Genomic DNA, 15596 nt, shown 5'->3' with positions numbered 1-15596 from the left:
GACCTCAAAATTAATTCTGCTTCTTCCTCCATGCCTTTATCAAATGTCTGTTACCCTGGGTAACCCCCCTGCTAAATGAATGTCCAGCCTCTTGAACACCTCTTGTGATGGGGAAATCACTACCAAACACTGATGCCCAACAAGGTCTCCTGCTGCACATGAAGGCAGAGTTCACTACAAAGAGCTCATGGCTCACAGTCTGCTGACACCTTATCCAACAGGAAGTTCAAGGCCCTGCTGTGGCCATGGCTGGAAGCTGGCTTCCAGACTTTCACAGGTCTCAGAAACACCCGGCAAAAGGAACACTGGCAGGATGGCTGCTAGAAATGAGTCTGGGAAGAAGGGCCCTGTGCCCAGCAAAGAGGAGGCACGCGGGCCTAAGGTTGATGTCCACGAGACAACTGGCACCCAGGGTGGGCACCTTCAACCAAACAGAGAAGCTAAGTCTGCTCAGACTTAAATCCTAGCCAGACACAATTTTATCAGTGCTAAACATTTAACCTTTTGGAAAAGAGCTCTTTAAAAACAATAAAGCTGGAAGATTTTCATAGAGTTAACGCAGCCGGGATTTCCCTAAACTCTGTCTGCCCTAGCTGTGCCTTCAACGTTTAGGCTCCAGAACTGCCACACTGCAAAAAGAGAAGTCTAACGGCACCATTTTGCCCTAATTCCAAGAGAGTCTAAGAGAACAGAGAAAATATGATTAGAATCAATGATTTTATTGAGGGAGATAAGTTACTCAAATGTCAACAGGCCATAGGCAAAGGGAACAAACATGTTAGAAGTCTCAGGTGCGCTGGAAGAGGAGAGAGAGTACTAACAGCTCTGCCCAACCAACATTCCAGATCCAGGGTTTCCATACTTCTCCAAGGCTCGATTTCTCATGGGTCACTTTCTACTCAAAGGATTCTGAAGACCAAATGCAACGGGATTCCTTCAACTACCACCCAAGAGTCTTCGGGTCTTCTCTCAGCCAAGGCATCCAATGAAAATATGATCTATTTTTCAGATTCCTCTGGAGGATTAAAAAGTCTCTTTCGCATTGCATTGCCACGCTCCCTGCTCTTGTTCCTCTTTTCCATGTACTAGAAAATAAAAGGAAGGGGGGGAGAAAAGAGACAATAGATTACGTCATCATTTACATACGTTAAATATTTAGATATATTTGCAAAATAAAAATAACATTTTCACTGACAAAATTTCTACATGGCTCTTATTTCACTGAATCTGAGATTGGAAACAGTGACCTTAGAGGCCATCTAGTAAAATTTCATTCAATACAGTACAGCAGCTAACTCCTTGTAGGTGCAGAGATATTTGCTGAGTTAATTTCCTCCCAAAATGTGAATTCAATAAATATTTAGGGTGGATGAGTCCTGTCCCTGTTCTCCAGAAGCTCACAACCTAGCGTGTCATCTAACCTCTACTTGAACACTTCTTAATCAGGAGGCTCCCTACTCTGAGAGGCAGCCTGTTTAACTGTTGGACACTTCTACTTGTTCCAGAGCTTCTCGTGTTGAAACAATAAGCGTTTCCCTGTAAATTCTCCTACTTCCCTCTATTTCTCCTTGCCTGCTACAATCTTCCAAATACCTGATTACAGGTAACCCACTCACTATCTCTTTTACAGGCTGAACGCTGCTGGTTTCTACAACTGTTCCACAGAACATAGCTTCTGCCTTCTAAAGGCTTATCTGTAAAGTGCCTTTTATACAACACTTTAATATGAATAACCCCTTATAAAAAAAATACCACACCAGAATTAAATACTCCAGTGCTCTAAACAAAGTCCGGCAGATATGGACTACAGTGGGCCTACTAGTTCTTATGACCTAGACACATCATATTTCTATAAATATTGCCAAAAGAGTAACTGGCTGTTAGTAACCATATTATCCTAATGGTTCATATGGAAACTTATAGTCAGCTGAACTTCCTAGGATTTTTTCATCATGAATAGTCATCAAACCCAATTCTCCCCAAATCTTATGTTTCTGTAATCGGTTGAATCTAAATGTAGTTTTCACCTTGGAGGATTTTAGCCTAGTGTTCTGATCTGGCCAGCAGGTTATAACTAACAGGAAACCCAGAGCCTGGCACTGAGAAAAAGTACTTGTTTAAAGCAGAGAAACTTGAATATAAGTGGTTTCATAAGTGTATATTTACATGCTTACAATATATACACCAATAAAGACATTTTAAAGGTGCAAGAGGGGTTCTTAGGCAGAGTGGAAAAAAAGGAAAAGCAAATTCAAGTTGAAAAAACTGAGTACATGTGAATAAGTGGACATCAAAATCTTTCAGCTGTCAGGGATATGGAAAGAAGCCACAGAAACAAAAGATTAGTGACAGCACTAACCAGGGACTCTGGCTGCCCTCCCCTGAGTCCTGAGGTTAACACCTTTGAGGTACTTCATCTTCTGGGCCAGTAAGCTCAAATGTAAGGAGTTGGGCTAGATAATCTTTAAGAAGTTTTCTAGGTCTAAAGTTTTGACTGAAGAGTTCTAACATATTTTCTGGAATAGTAGCAGTTTTCAAACTTTTTTTTTCCTCATCAAAGGGCCATTTCAAATAACAGATGAAACAACAGGTCCCTTTAACCAAAACATTCCTTTTATCCGTCATACATTAATTTTCTTCATAAGACTGTCAGGGGGAGAGGGGAAGGGTGTTTCATTGCTTTAAAAGGTTAAAAAAAAAGTTGTAGAACATGGAGGGATATGTGCTCTGAGAAAAATATTTGATATCCCTCTTTAATCATATGAAGCCTCCAACAATCAGGTTCAAAGGAGGGTCTAATGGGTAAGTCTTCAGAAGACAATACTCTGTAGCAAGCCAATAAAATAAGTCATAAAGCAAGTTAAAACAGAGTCTATATTAAAATACATGTTACGGTATCTCCAAAGGGAGTCAACGTGGCCCCTGAATAAAAGAAGAAAAAAAAAGGATAACTATAATGTTATTCACAAAACACCACCAAACAACACAGACAGCATGGAAGGTCAATTAGCCAAAAACCAAACCAAACAAAACAAGTAAGAGGGACAAAAGAGGATGCTGCAAAAGTAGTATTAGCGATTATTTAAATAAAAAGAACAAAAGCAGCAACAAAGCAGAAAAGAGAGCATCAGAAAGAACTGGCCGGACCTTTTTTCTAGTTAAAAGCTTCAAAGAATGAAGTACTTAAATGACACATGAAGGAAATGGTAGGAGGAGAGCATTAGAAGCAGTAAATGGGAAACTGGGAAGCATTAAAAGCAGAGAGGAAATAAATGAGCACAGGTTCGGAAAATTGAAGGATGAAAGAACAGACAGAAAAACATCTATAAATCAGGTAATGAAGCAATATAAAAAACTACATAGAGGGCTTAGAAAGTAGTCAAGGAGAAAACCTGACATTTATACGAAAACAGACTCAGACAAAATAAGAAAAATATCCACACGTTCTTCTACCAAATAGGAAAAAAAAATTTCATATGAGGATCTAATCACCAAACCAATGGCAAAATCACTGAACTGTAAGGGCAAAAAAAAAATCTAAACTTAGGAAAAAAGCTATCTTATACAACTGAAAGCATGTAAGAAACAAACAGCTATACCAAATAAAACACTATGGGTTTTATTTTTCCATAATCTTACTAAAACAGGAACACAGCCCTAGGTTTAGTTTCCATATAAACTACCATTTACATATGATGAAAAAACTCTTTTCAAAAATCAGTTTAAAACACTTATACCCATTTGTTCACACAAAGAAAATTATTACAACTCCAGGAAGTTTTTCAAACAGGAAAGATGCTGTAAAGGGATTCCAGGAAGGCGGGGGTGTAGGGGGGGAGAGCCCCAAAGTGGAAAACACAAAAAATGATTCATAGATGCTGAATGGCTTCAAATATCATATCTAATACCTTTCAATATGAGGCTCATAGGGGAAAAAAAGTTCAAAAGTACAGAAAACGCAAATTGGAGGGCAGATTTTTAGTAGTTATATATTTTTAAAGGTTCTGGACCTAAAATATCTGATGAACAAAACAGAAATGGAATTAAATTTCTTTTCAAAGATTTAAAATGCACTCTGTTCAGTTTGCAGTACCTGCAAAAAGACAATAAACTTTGGTTGTTTGCCCAAGTCCAAGTCATAGCCTAAAACTCTATTCAGGAAACGAGTCTTTCCAAACAAGTCAAACTAGATCCCTATGGGTTGTACATACTATAATTATAAAGAAGTTCAAAATTTTAAAGCTGAGAAGAGCCTAAGTCTAGCCTCCTCATGTTATACAAGGAAATTGAGGCCCAGAGAGTTTTAGTTACCTGCTATAGATAAACACTGACTGACAAGTCTTTCTGCTGAACAGATTCAATGTCCTAAACCTTAAAAATTCATCCAAAGGAGTTACAGTGACTATTATAAGATAGTTGTTTTCATTTATGTACATGCAAAAAAACATCAGCAATGTCCCAAAACTGTCCCCAGAAGACACTTTCATTTCTCCTCTTGGTTTTAGGCGAAGACATACATATAAAGTCAATTTTTGATGTTATACAAAAATTTGCAAAAAACTTAATATTGTTCCAAGATGTTCTTTTCTATTGTTCAACCATTTCCATCCTTTAACATTTTCCTTACCTCATTCTTCAAGCATTTTCTCATCTCCCGATCAAGATCATTGCAATGACCAAAAAATTTCAGAATGCTGTGCTAAAAGGAAGAAAAGGCGTAAAATATTTCATCCCATAATATGCTAAGGTCTCTGGCACACAGAATTGAAACACTTATTCCTACAGAAATGGGTTTAATGGGTCATCTTGTCAGTAAGCAAACAGTTAATAGTTAAGCAAATAGTTAAGTCACAAGTATAAAATATACAAATAAACAGGCGTATCTTGGCATTCCTACAAAAGAGGAATAAATGCTCTATAGGTAGAAATGAAAAATAAAAAGACTTTTCTTTGATAAAAGAGAAGACTATTAACCTGCCAAAACCTCACAATGACCGAGTGAAAAGCATTTTATTACCCAATCCCCTTTCTTTAAGGGCATGTTATCCATCCTCTATTATAGAGTGATGTCAAAGGGTAGTGTAGCCATATTGACACGACCAGTAACTTCCTTCACGAGCAAACATTCCTGTCCCATAGAAGAGTTACTTATGGAAAGCTTGGTGCCAAAGCCATTCTCTCATTTGCCTCCATTCAAAATGTCATCAAAATAAATTAGAAACACATAACACTATTATTAGATGGCCTGTAAGGGCCACATAACCAAGCCAGTAATTCACAAGATAAGAAAATCAATGTCTGAATTCAAAGTCTGCTTTGTTTGAAAAGCAAAAATAAAAATCTTCTAGTGGTTTCAAGTCCTGTGACTATTATCATGGCAAAAAGTATATATGCTCCAAAGCAGATAAAGACTGACATCAAGAACCTGAATTTTAGTAGGGCCATAATTAGTGTGCTTGCATGTCACGATTTTTATGGGTAGGTCAGACAGCATGGTGATCTCCTATAATGACATGCCATAAATGCTGAATTTGTAACAATAGGCACGTCTTTTCCTTTTCTTTCTAATTAAGGATTTCATGGAAACCAGACAACGCATAATTAGCAATAGTCATGCTACTTCTTTTTTCCCTGTTTCTTCACCACTTTAAATGTACTTTTCTGGTCCACACTGAATAAATGGTCATAGTTTTTCTGGCAAGCATTTAAGATCTCCTACTGATTACCTAATTACCTTTTCAGGATAAATATTTCCTGTGTATAAACTACCTCCTTGACAACAAACAGGGACAATGCTTTTTCACACACCTTCTGGCCAAACAGAAATACCAGAAAGGGTTAAACTTTTAGAATGTAAGGCAATATTTCATAGTTTAGTTTATATTTATTCATATCATCCCATACACATACATCTTATTTTAAAAATTCAAGACAAAAACTAATTTATATTTTCACTTTCACCTCAACATTAGCCCAAATGAGAATTATACTCTTGTGACATTATGTGAAAAACGCCCCAGTGGAATTGGTAAAAGAAATGCCCATGGACTGCACTTCTCTTGTATACACGTGCATAAGCCTCCAGTGCCTGGTGTCTGTTTATAGAGAACAAACTGGTAGAGCAACTGATTGAATAAGTGAATCAATTAGTCGGTGTCTGGAAGACAGTGTCCCAGGCACTAGGGACACAACAGTGAGCCAGGTGGACCTGGGCCCTACTCTCATAGCTCAGAGTCAGAGGAAAAGAGACAAATCATGAAGTGACTGCTATAAAGCAGCGGTTCTCAAAGTGTAGTCCCCAGGGCTACCCAAGACCTTTCCAGGGGAAGGTAAAATCTATCTTCCTAATAATTGAAGATCTTATTTGCTTTGCTCACTTTCATTCTCTCACAAGGGTACAGTGGATTTTTCCAGAGGCTACATGAAGTGTAGTATCACCACAGATTGAGTGCAGAGACAGATATGAGAATCCAGCTGTATTCTATTAAACTAAACATTAAAGAGAACTGCAAAAATGCAAAAGCAATGCCACTCTTTCCACCATTTTTTTGTTTTGGAAAACAAGGTCTTTTTTATGAAAAATAACTATTAACATGTAATGGGTTTATTATTATAATTTTTAAATAAATTAGTATTTTTCAATTTCTCAGTTTAAATTTCTAATTCACTAAATACTGGTAGATATAGTCCACATAAACAAAAGTTCTTTGGGGTCCTCAATAACTTTTAAGAGTGTGAAGGAGTCCTGAGACGAAAAAGTGTAAGAGTAACTGCCATAACGTAGGAAATCTATTATATACAGTATTACTGGAGTACAGAGAATCCGGGCCAGGAAAGAAAAGGAAGTGGAAATGACAAATTAAGCAGAATAAAGCCTGGAGGATGATAAAACCTGATCAAGCAAATGAGAAGTTGAGACAGTGAGGAAGGCTCTAAGTTAAGCATAGGAAAAAAGCAAGTACAAAGGCTTAGAAGACAAAAACATGCTCCAGTACAACTGCAGACAAGAATACGCAGGAAGGATGAGGGGCGCGGGGGCGTGTAGTCAAGCCCAAGAGTAAGTAGGGGCCAGTACATGAAGGCCTCGAAACACAAAGAAATTTTAGAGTTTATTCTACAGGCAAAGGGAGCCATTAAGGGGAACAGTGATTAAACTTACGTCTGAGAGAGCACTCCAGATGCAGCATGGAAGGTGAATTGGGACAGAAAAGAGGACAAAACAGTCATGGGACCAGGTGGCCCCAGTAAGATAATGCTGGAATCAATTGGTGTTAAGAGCAGACATATAAATCAGTGGAACAGACTAGAGAGCCCAGAAGTAGACCCATTCACATATGGTCAGCTGATTTTTGACAAAGCCACCAAGGTAATTTAGTGGGGAAAGGACAGTCTCTTCAACAAATGGTGCTGGAATAACTGGGTATCCACAGGGAGAGAAATAAACCTTGACTCATACCTCACACCGTACACAAAAATTAACTTGAATCACAGACCTAAATTTTAAAAGGTAAAACTATAAAACTTCTAGAAGAAAAAACAGGAGAAAATCTTTGTGACCAGGAAATATACAAAGATCCTTAGAACACAAAAAACATAAACAATAGAAGAAAAAACTGGTAAATTAGACTTCATCAAACTTACAAACGGCTCTTTGTAACACATCTTTAAGAAAATAAAAAAGGATGCCACAGACTGGGAGAAAATATTCACAATACACTTATGAGACACAGAACTTGTATGCCAAATGATAAAAAGAATTCTTACAACTCAATAACAAGACAAAACAACCCAATTTTAAAATATGGGCAAAAGACGTTATATGAATGGCCAATAAGTACATGAAAAGATGCTTAAAGTCATCAGCCCCCAAGGAAACACAATTTAAAACCAAATAATATACTATGACACATCCATAGAATGGCTAAAGTTAAAAAGACTTACAATATCAATTCTTATTAATTATCTATTTTATACATATTAGTGAATATATGTCAATCCCACAGTATCAATTCTTAATCTAGATGTATGGCAGAAATAGTTTACCGAAAAGTATATTGTCATCAACAACATTCTTTGAACCAGTATAAATACCTGACTTCACAGGTCATTGGCATTCCTTACTACCTTACTTTTAGTCTTAAAATTTTACTCCTTTAAATAATACTATTATTGGAATCTGATATATCTACAGTTTATGAATAACATGAAGGAAATAATGCATCATGCAAAGTTAAAGAAAAACACAAATGCTCCTTATAACTGTCTCATACATCAAATACATGAAAAAAAGCTAAATATTTGACAATGGGAAAAATATCAGATTAATTTAACGCATTCCAAAACTGGGCTTATTTTCTATTTTGGTTTTAACCATGGAATTTTATTTCCATTCCACTAACAACTAAGTAAACCTGTCAAATTAGGCCAGTCATAATTTAAATCTAGTTAACATATAATTATAAAAAATGTTTCAACTTCCTTTAAACACAGAACTGTAGAAGTCAAGGAACAAGGAACAGGGATTCCAATTACTATATATCATTTCAGAAGCTCCCTAATACACTACCATGCTTGATTTCTACTCATCATAAAGGGAAGTGGTTTCTAAAAAGATCACAAGGGCTTCCCTGGTGGCGCAGTGGTTGAGAGTCCGCCTGCCGATGCAGGGGACATGGGTTCGTGCCCTGGTCCGGGAAGATCCCACATGCCGAGGAGCGGCTGGGCCCGTGAGCCATGGCCGCTGAGCCTGCGCGTCCAGAGCCTGTGCTCCACAACGGGAGAGGCCACAACAGTGAGAGGCCCGCGTACAGCAAAAAAAAAAAAAAAAAAAAAAGATCACAAGCATCAATCTTTACTAAGCTAAGACCCATAACTAAGACATTATCATTTCCTTCCATTAATGGAGATAACGTTTTACATCATTGTGCTGTACCTAGGTTTCATTTTTGCTTTATGGTCATTTTCTGAACTCTTACATTTTTGTGACATTCCTTAAGCAAGTTAATCAAGACGTTGCATTCTTCAGTATGCAAGTGTGGAGATAAGTCAGGATGCATCTTTAGGAGAAGGAGATGGAGCACAGCAGAGCAACCTGTGGATACAAGAGTGTCTTGAATATGTGTGACTGTACTTGTTAATGCGACCTAAAACTATTTTCAGTAAGAACCTGCAGTGACTTTTATCAGAAAAGAATGCTGACCTTAGGCAAATTATTAAACTTGAGCCTCAGCTTCCTTATCCAATGACTTAACAGATTTGGCAGGTTATCAGGAGTGTTTAGAGAATATGCAGGTTCAGAAAAAAGCGGACTCCTCAAGAGACCCAATCCTGGAAATAGGTGCTCAAGCAGAAACAGCTTGCCTATATTAATAAGCCTGACTTCAATTACTTTTCCCACATTCCTGAAATTGATTACAACTCATTTTGTTCAGATGAAATTCTACGAATGAAGAGAACTGGCCTATTAATCCTTTTTAAATGTATAAGGGTTAAAGGGCCATTAGTCAGTCTCACATCAGTGTGAATTAATGTAGACTGCTTTCTTCCTAACTAACATCTGGCTGAGAAAATCTAACTAAACCATGAAGAGAAACAAGAAGCAGATGTGGAAATTTTTTCCTCAAATTTAGCATATATACTCATAAAATGCAATTATTACAATGAAAACAAGAACCTAAAATCCCTGAAATTAAGTTTAATTGCTTCATTTCACAAAGAAGAAAATTAGCAGCCAAGGTCTAAGATAAAACATCATTTTCAGGTGTTTGCTATATTTATGCAGCACTATTCACCTATTCTTTTCTTAAACCTATTCTTTTTAACTCAGAAAAGATTACTACACATCCACCAGAATAGCTATAATCACAAAATCAGACAATACCAAGCACCAGTTAGGATGTGGAGGAAAGGGACCTTACTCATTGCAACTGGGAACGGTAAATAGTACAGACACTTTGGAAAACAATTTGGCAGTTTCTTAAGAAGCTAAACACAAACTTAACATATGACCTGGAAACTGCACTCCTAAGACCACACCCAGGAGAAATGAAAACATATATCCCCACAAAGACTTATATGTGAATGTTCATAGCATTATTCATAATAGTCAATACTGGAAACAATCCAAATGTCTAATAATCAAGTAATGGATAAACAAATCGGTATATCTATACAATGGGATAATACTACCTAGCAATTAAAAAGAATGAACTTATACATGTGCCAACAGGGAGGAACCTCAAAAGCACTAAATTAAATGAAATAAGCCATATTCAAAAGACTGTAATGCATGAGTCCATTTATATGCAATGTCTAAAAAGGGCAAATTTGTAGAGGCAAAAAGCTGATCAATGCCTAGGCCCAAAGGTGAGAGTGGGGATTAATATGCAAATGGCACAAAGAAAACTTTGGGGGACGAAAATGTTCTAAAATAGGATTGTGGTAATGGCTGCACAACTGTAGAAGCTTACTAAAATCACTGAATTCACTTAGAGTGAGCGAATTCTATGGTATGTAAATTATACCTTAATAAAGCTGTTAAAAAAAGTTCCAAGAAATTCAAACTGCCCATCAACCTCCCACTCCCAACAAATAAAATCCTTAAAAATGACTAAACAAATAATTGCAAAGAATTATAATATCTACTATTTCAGATTTCAAGTGATAAAAATATCAGAAGATCACTGTTCCACTAACTACTAAATACACACACACACACACACACACACACACACACACAGCTAAAGATCACAAATCAGGCCGCTGTGCCAAGTAAGTATTTGAGTATTTGAAATGCAAACTGGAAATGCAGCCAAGTTCAAGTTCTGTCTGCCTGTCACTGACGACAAAGTCTTTTCAATGATATAAAAATTTTGCCTCAGAAAAATGAGGTCTCATACAGTACAGCAATTTAAGTCATCTAATATTATACCAGTATTATATACCTACACTTATGTATATATTAGTTATCCTACTTCTGCCTTGCTTATTTTTTCTGAAGGGAGATGTACGCTGGTTTAGTCACCTAGAAAACGCCATTAACATTTTATTCCGTAAATATATTTGACAAAATATTTTTGCATATTTCTATCAACCAGCCCTCAAATGTGTGCTTTTACAGTTCAGAAACAAGCTTCTGACGCACTGGAATGGCCTCTCTCACTGGTAAGGTAAAACTTAAGAACACACTTGGCTGCTGAGATAAATATACACATGCACCTTGTATATAAGCGTAAATGTATATCATGATACATATTTTTCCTCCCTCCACAAAAGTTTACATCAAATATATACGTTACTGTAGACCGAGTCACGGTGCCAATAAAACATCTTCCTGTCTACCTACTTATCCTAGGTGATTGTGTCAAACAAGAAAATGGTTTCATAGAGTTTCCTTTTCCTATTCTTCTTGGTGAAAGCTGTGACTTAACCTAAAGCTCTAAACACTTACCTATCCCTTATCTAACAAATTCCTTGCTTTATCAATCATTCCCCTCTTGCCTCCATCCTCTCTTTTTAGTTAGATATTCTCTTCTTCCCCTTTCCCTCTATCTACGGCTTTGGCTAACTGTTGGTGTATATGCAGATGCACTGCCGTACTCCTGGGTGTAATATACAAAACATAACTCTAAAACAATGGCATTGTTCTTAGAGCACATTTAAATGAGTGCTGACACCCTCCAGTAGTCATCTTTAAAAGCTTATTCTAGTAACACTATTGTAACTCAAAGTAACGTTTTATGAACTGAATAAAAGCTAAATATATATTGCATATTCTTATTTTTTAAATCTCATCAAAGCCATAAGAATATATCCACATTATTAGAGTAGAAAATAATTTCTTGAACACTTACCACGTGCAGGCACAAGTCTTATAATCCTCCCAATAACCGGAGGAAGTAGGTACCTTTTTAAGTTCAGTTGAACCATAAGAAAGAGCTTTTCTGTAGGTCAAAATACACATTACTCATATTTTCATAGCAAAACTAATCCCCGGGTCACACAGTAAGTGACAGAGTTACTACCCAACGTATCTCCCACCGTGACAGATTTTTCCCGCATTCAAAATAGGAAGGACATGACTTCCCAGCAGTTTGTGAACGAAATAAATTCAGACAGAAAAAAACTATTTCCCAAAGAACCTCTGGTTAGCTACAACTTCAACAGGGACTAATTCTAGGCCTAGGTTCAAAGAAGTCAATGTAATATTATCCCATATTATTAGAAAGAGAGGATCTGTCTACATCAAGAAAAAGAAAAGTATTATGTTTGTCCTAATCAGCCATGTCCAGAATACTGACAATTTGAGTACCCCCAGGGGGAATGCTCAGGATGGAGATGGCTCTGAAACTAGGTTTAAACAGGAAGCCATTCATGAAATTGGGAATATTTACTAACTTAGGGAAACCCACAACAGAGGAGACAGATAAAAAGAACAGCCTGGTTAAGTATGACAAGTAATGGATTTGAAGGGAGAAGATGTGGGTCTGAAGGCAAAGGCTGTGGACACAGCTATTCACAAGTTATATCACTTTGGCTAACTCAATCTGAGACCTAAGTCTCTTCTTCCATAAAATGGAATTAGCTCTTGACCTATAACATGAGGTTTAAAATAACATATGTGAGAGTATCTGAAATAGTGAAGAGTGAGTGCGACAAAGGTAAAGCATTATTAGTATCTCTGAAATGCCCTGTCGCCGGATGGGAAAGGCTGAACTGAACTGACTCTGAGATGTGTCCGAGGACAGGACTGGAAACCAAAGTGTGGCAGTTACAGAGGCAGTTGTCATCGTCCTGGAGCTGTCCAACAATGAAACAGGCTGCTGTGTGAACTTCTCATTTATCTGTCCTAATGTGCCCAAGAGACTGGCTAAGTTAATTAAGGATGTTACAGAGTATATTCTTAGGTTGCATCCTTACCTTTCTTCTCAAATCTAAGTTCACAATTAAATTTAAGCCATTCCCAAAAATAAAATTTGCCCTCAAGGGATAAACGCTTGTTACTACTGATAACACAGAAAACAATCTCAAAAGGCAGCACCAAGGTAAGTATGAACATCAGCCGCACTATTGAAGCAAAGGTGAAGGGAGCGTTCATTGGTGACAAGACTTTGTGTATGGGTATTTGCAGTGAGAAAGAGAGGGATAAATTCCATTCAAACTGTTAGTACTTAGTCAAACACAAAACTTCAGTCCCACTTTTACACTGGCATTTTGAAACCATCAGAACGGTTTACTTGTCACAGCTACAACTCTTCCTTCCCCATGCCAATCCTCAGGTATGCACACACTGATACCACAACAGTCCACTTAAACTCTTTAAAATGTTCATCTGTGACAATTCGATATTTTGATAACTGGCTAATAGGCCCCTGAAAAGCAACTGTAACTTTTACTTGGGGGTAAGCTGGGAGGGTTGAAGCAGTAGGGTGCCCTCACTAAAGATATAAAAACTATAGTCTTATTTTACTCACTGCTTCACCTTATTCTACCAAGACCCTGAGGTAAAATTTTTCTAACGAGTATTCTATGATAGGCAGAAGATTTCAACCACCAGGTGGCACAATTTTAGAAAATAAAAAAAAACGAGAGTAAGAAATACATTAACTAGTGAAGAAAAGGGAGGAAGCATTCTAATAACACATTTCAGCAGATCTATGATCACAAGGGGGAAACCCTATATTTTAATGCCACTTAGGCTTTCTTTAGAAAGATTTTGCTATTGTGTGACCCCACCAGAAAGAAATTTACACTACAATTATAATTTCTAAGGTCATTTTAAAACAAGGCCAGAAAAGCTCTTGTTCATAGTCTGAAGAATCTTTTCTCCAGGAAAAATGATAAAATAATTGTTAATGCTTTCTAAAAGATATTCTTTTAAGTCTAATTTCAGAAAGCACCGGAATTAGTTAAATGAGTATTTCTCTACTTCAAACTGCACCATATTCAGCAGAGGTAGCAGACATAGCAGGGGACTACCTACCCTACCCACTTTTACTTATCACAGCTGCAAAGTCACCAAATCTAAACAGATGCTTTTGAGTAAGTGACAAGTGCTCCCAGAGTATAGACCATGCCCCACTGCTACTGAGAGCAACCCACATAATTTCTTAAGGAATGGGCCCAGGTGCAGCTTTCCCTGAACTAATATTTATCAGCACTTACTTCGTGCTGAGCACTGTCAGATCACATGAATTTCAGAGGAAACAAAATTAGTCCGTGAACTTCAACGAACACACAGGCTAGTGAGGGAAGGGACATTCTCCTAAATGCACATAGTAAATGCCCAATAAATATTTGCTGCACGTTGAATATAGGATTACCATGGATTTGAGAATTAATTCAGACATCGACATAGTTTCTTTTTTAAAAGGTGGGAAATGAGGGTCACTTTAAATCAACCAAACAAGTGCAGAAGCCTGTGTGGATAGAAAAGGAGACACAAGGGGTGTCACAACAGAATTCCTTTGCCAGCGCAAACTTCTTTTATGCATTTAAGTCTTCAAATGAAGGCTTCCAGAACTCGGATTTACTGAAGACTCTTCATAAACCACTTACTGTGAAACGACAAGCTCAGTAATCTTGAAACCCAATAAACGAGATTTGAATGTCACTTTCCTTGCAAAGCGTACTGAGGGTGATCTCACTGGATTCTCGCATCGCAAGACGGATTGGTGGGAACTTTCTCTGAAGCTGAGACGCGCCCTAACAGGCTCCCGCCTACCACAAGCAAATCCTAAACGCCTAGATACCCAGTAACAGTAATAATCACACAACGTACTGAGCGCTCACCGCGTCAGACACGGTGTTCAGGGCTCCCCTCCTCACAACCGAGGCGCTGGGTTATACCCATTTCACAGGCGAGGAGGCTGACGCTCGTGGTGAGGAGGAGCTCGCCCAATGTCACAGGCTCGAGGGCGGCGGCGGGGCTCATTCTCGCAGACAGTGAAAGTCTACACCGAAGCCGGCTCTCAACTACCAGCGCGCGTCCCAGAGAATGCCCGAGAGCGGGGAGCTCAGAACGAATCCAACGCCCCGGCAACACCCAGCGAAGTGGTCCCAACCCCCCAGGCGGGCGCGAAGTCCCGGCAGGATGGCACACAGCGGGGCGCGCGAGTTGGGGACGTGAGGGGGGACAGGTGAGTGTCCCGCGGCCTCCCCTCACACCTCGGCCACGAAGAGAGCGCTCCTCGGAACGGCCCGGACTCCCGAGACTCACCCGACTGGCGGCCACACCCGGAGAGCGGAAGCGGTATTCACCGGTGAAGACTCTGCACCCAAAAGCGGGCGACCAGGGCGCCGGAGCCTGGACAGCTCCGGGTGGCGAAGGTTCCGCGCCCTCCACGCCTGACCCCGCGCGGCCAGCCCCCACCGCTCGCCGCCCGATGCGCATGCGCCATCCGGCCTGGACAGGCCCATTTTCTGGCGCTGTAGGGGGAGGGAGAGCGAGTCCGCGAAGGCGCGGCAGAGCCTGAACTTTAAGTCGAACCGACGAGCCAGATTTCGTGGCTGGGATTAAAGCATTCAAACAATATTCTCTGCTAAGAAGAGTGAGGCGGGGACTCGGCGAGTTTCACTCCCGTCGCTCTCCCCACACG

The 15596-nt window shown here is 38.9% G+C and overlaps 1 protein-coding gene across 3 annotated transcripts; it reads right to left on the bottom strand.

Moving 5' to 3' along the window:
- Nucleotides 1-698: 698 nt before the first annotated feature.
- CMC2 (C-X9-C motif containing 2) lies at nucleotides 699-15594 on the bottom strand. Of its 3 annotated transcripts, XM_082606379.1 has the most exons (4): nucleotides 15218-15560; nucleotides 8976-9091; nucleotides 4628-4699; nucleotides 699-1085 (listed from the first exon to the last, which is right to left on the bottom strand). In XM_082606379.1, the coding sequence occupies exons 2-4, from the start codon at nucleotides 9054-9056 to the stop codon at nucleotides 999-1001; spliced, it is 240 nt and encodes a 79-aa protein (XP_082462505.1). In that variant the 5' UTR covers nucleotides 9057-9091; nucleotides 15218-15560; the 3' UTR covers nucleotides 699-998. The 3 variants fall into 3 exon arrangements, with proteins under 3 accessions (XP_082462505.1, XP_082462503.1, XP_082462504.1); XM_082606377.1 differs by lacking the exon at nucleotides 8976-9091 and having other exon boundaries at nucleotides 15218-15594; XM_082606378.1 differs by lacking the exons at nucleotides 4628-4699; nucleotides 8976-9091 and having other exon boundaries at nucleotides 15218-15594.
- Between the last annotated feature and the right edge of the window lie 2 nt (nucleotides 15595-15596).

This window comes from Mesoplodon mirus (assembly GCF_964341445.2).
Source record: "Mesoplodon mirus genome assembly, chromosome: 19".
In the NCBI taxonomy this organism is placed as follows: domain Eukaryota; kingdom Metazoa; phylum Chordata; class Mammalia; order Artiodactyla; family Ziphiidae; genus Mesoplodon; species Mesoplodon mirus.
The sequence above is the reverse complement of the archived record's forward strand: the minus strand, read 5'-3'. Positions and strand labels throughout refer to the sequence as shown.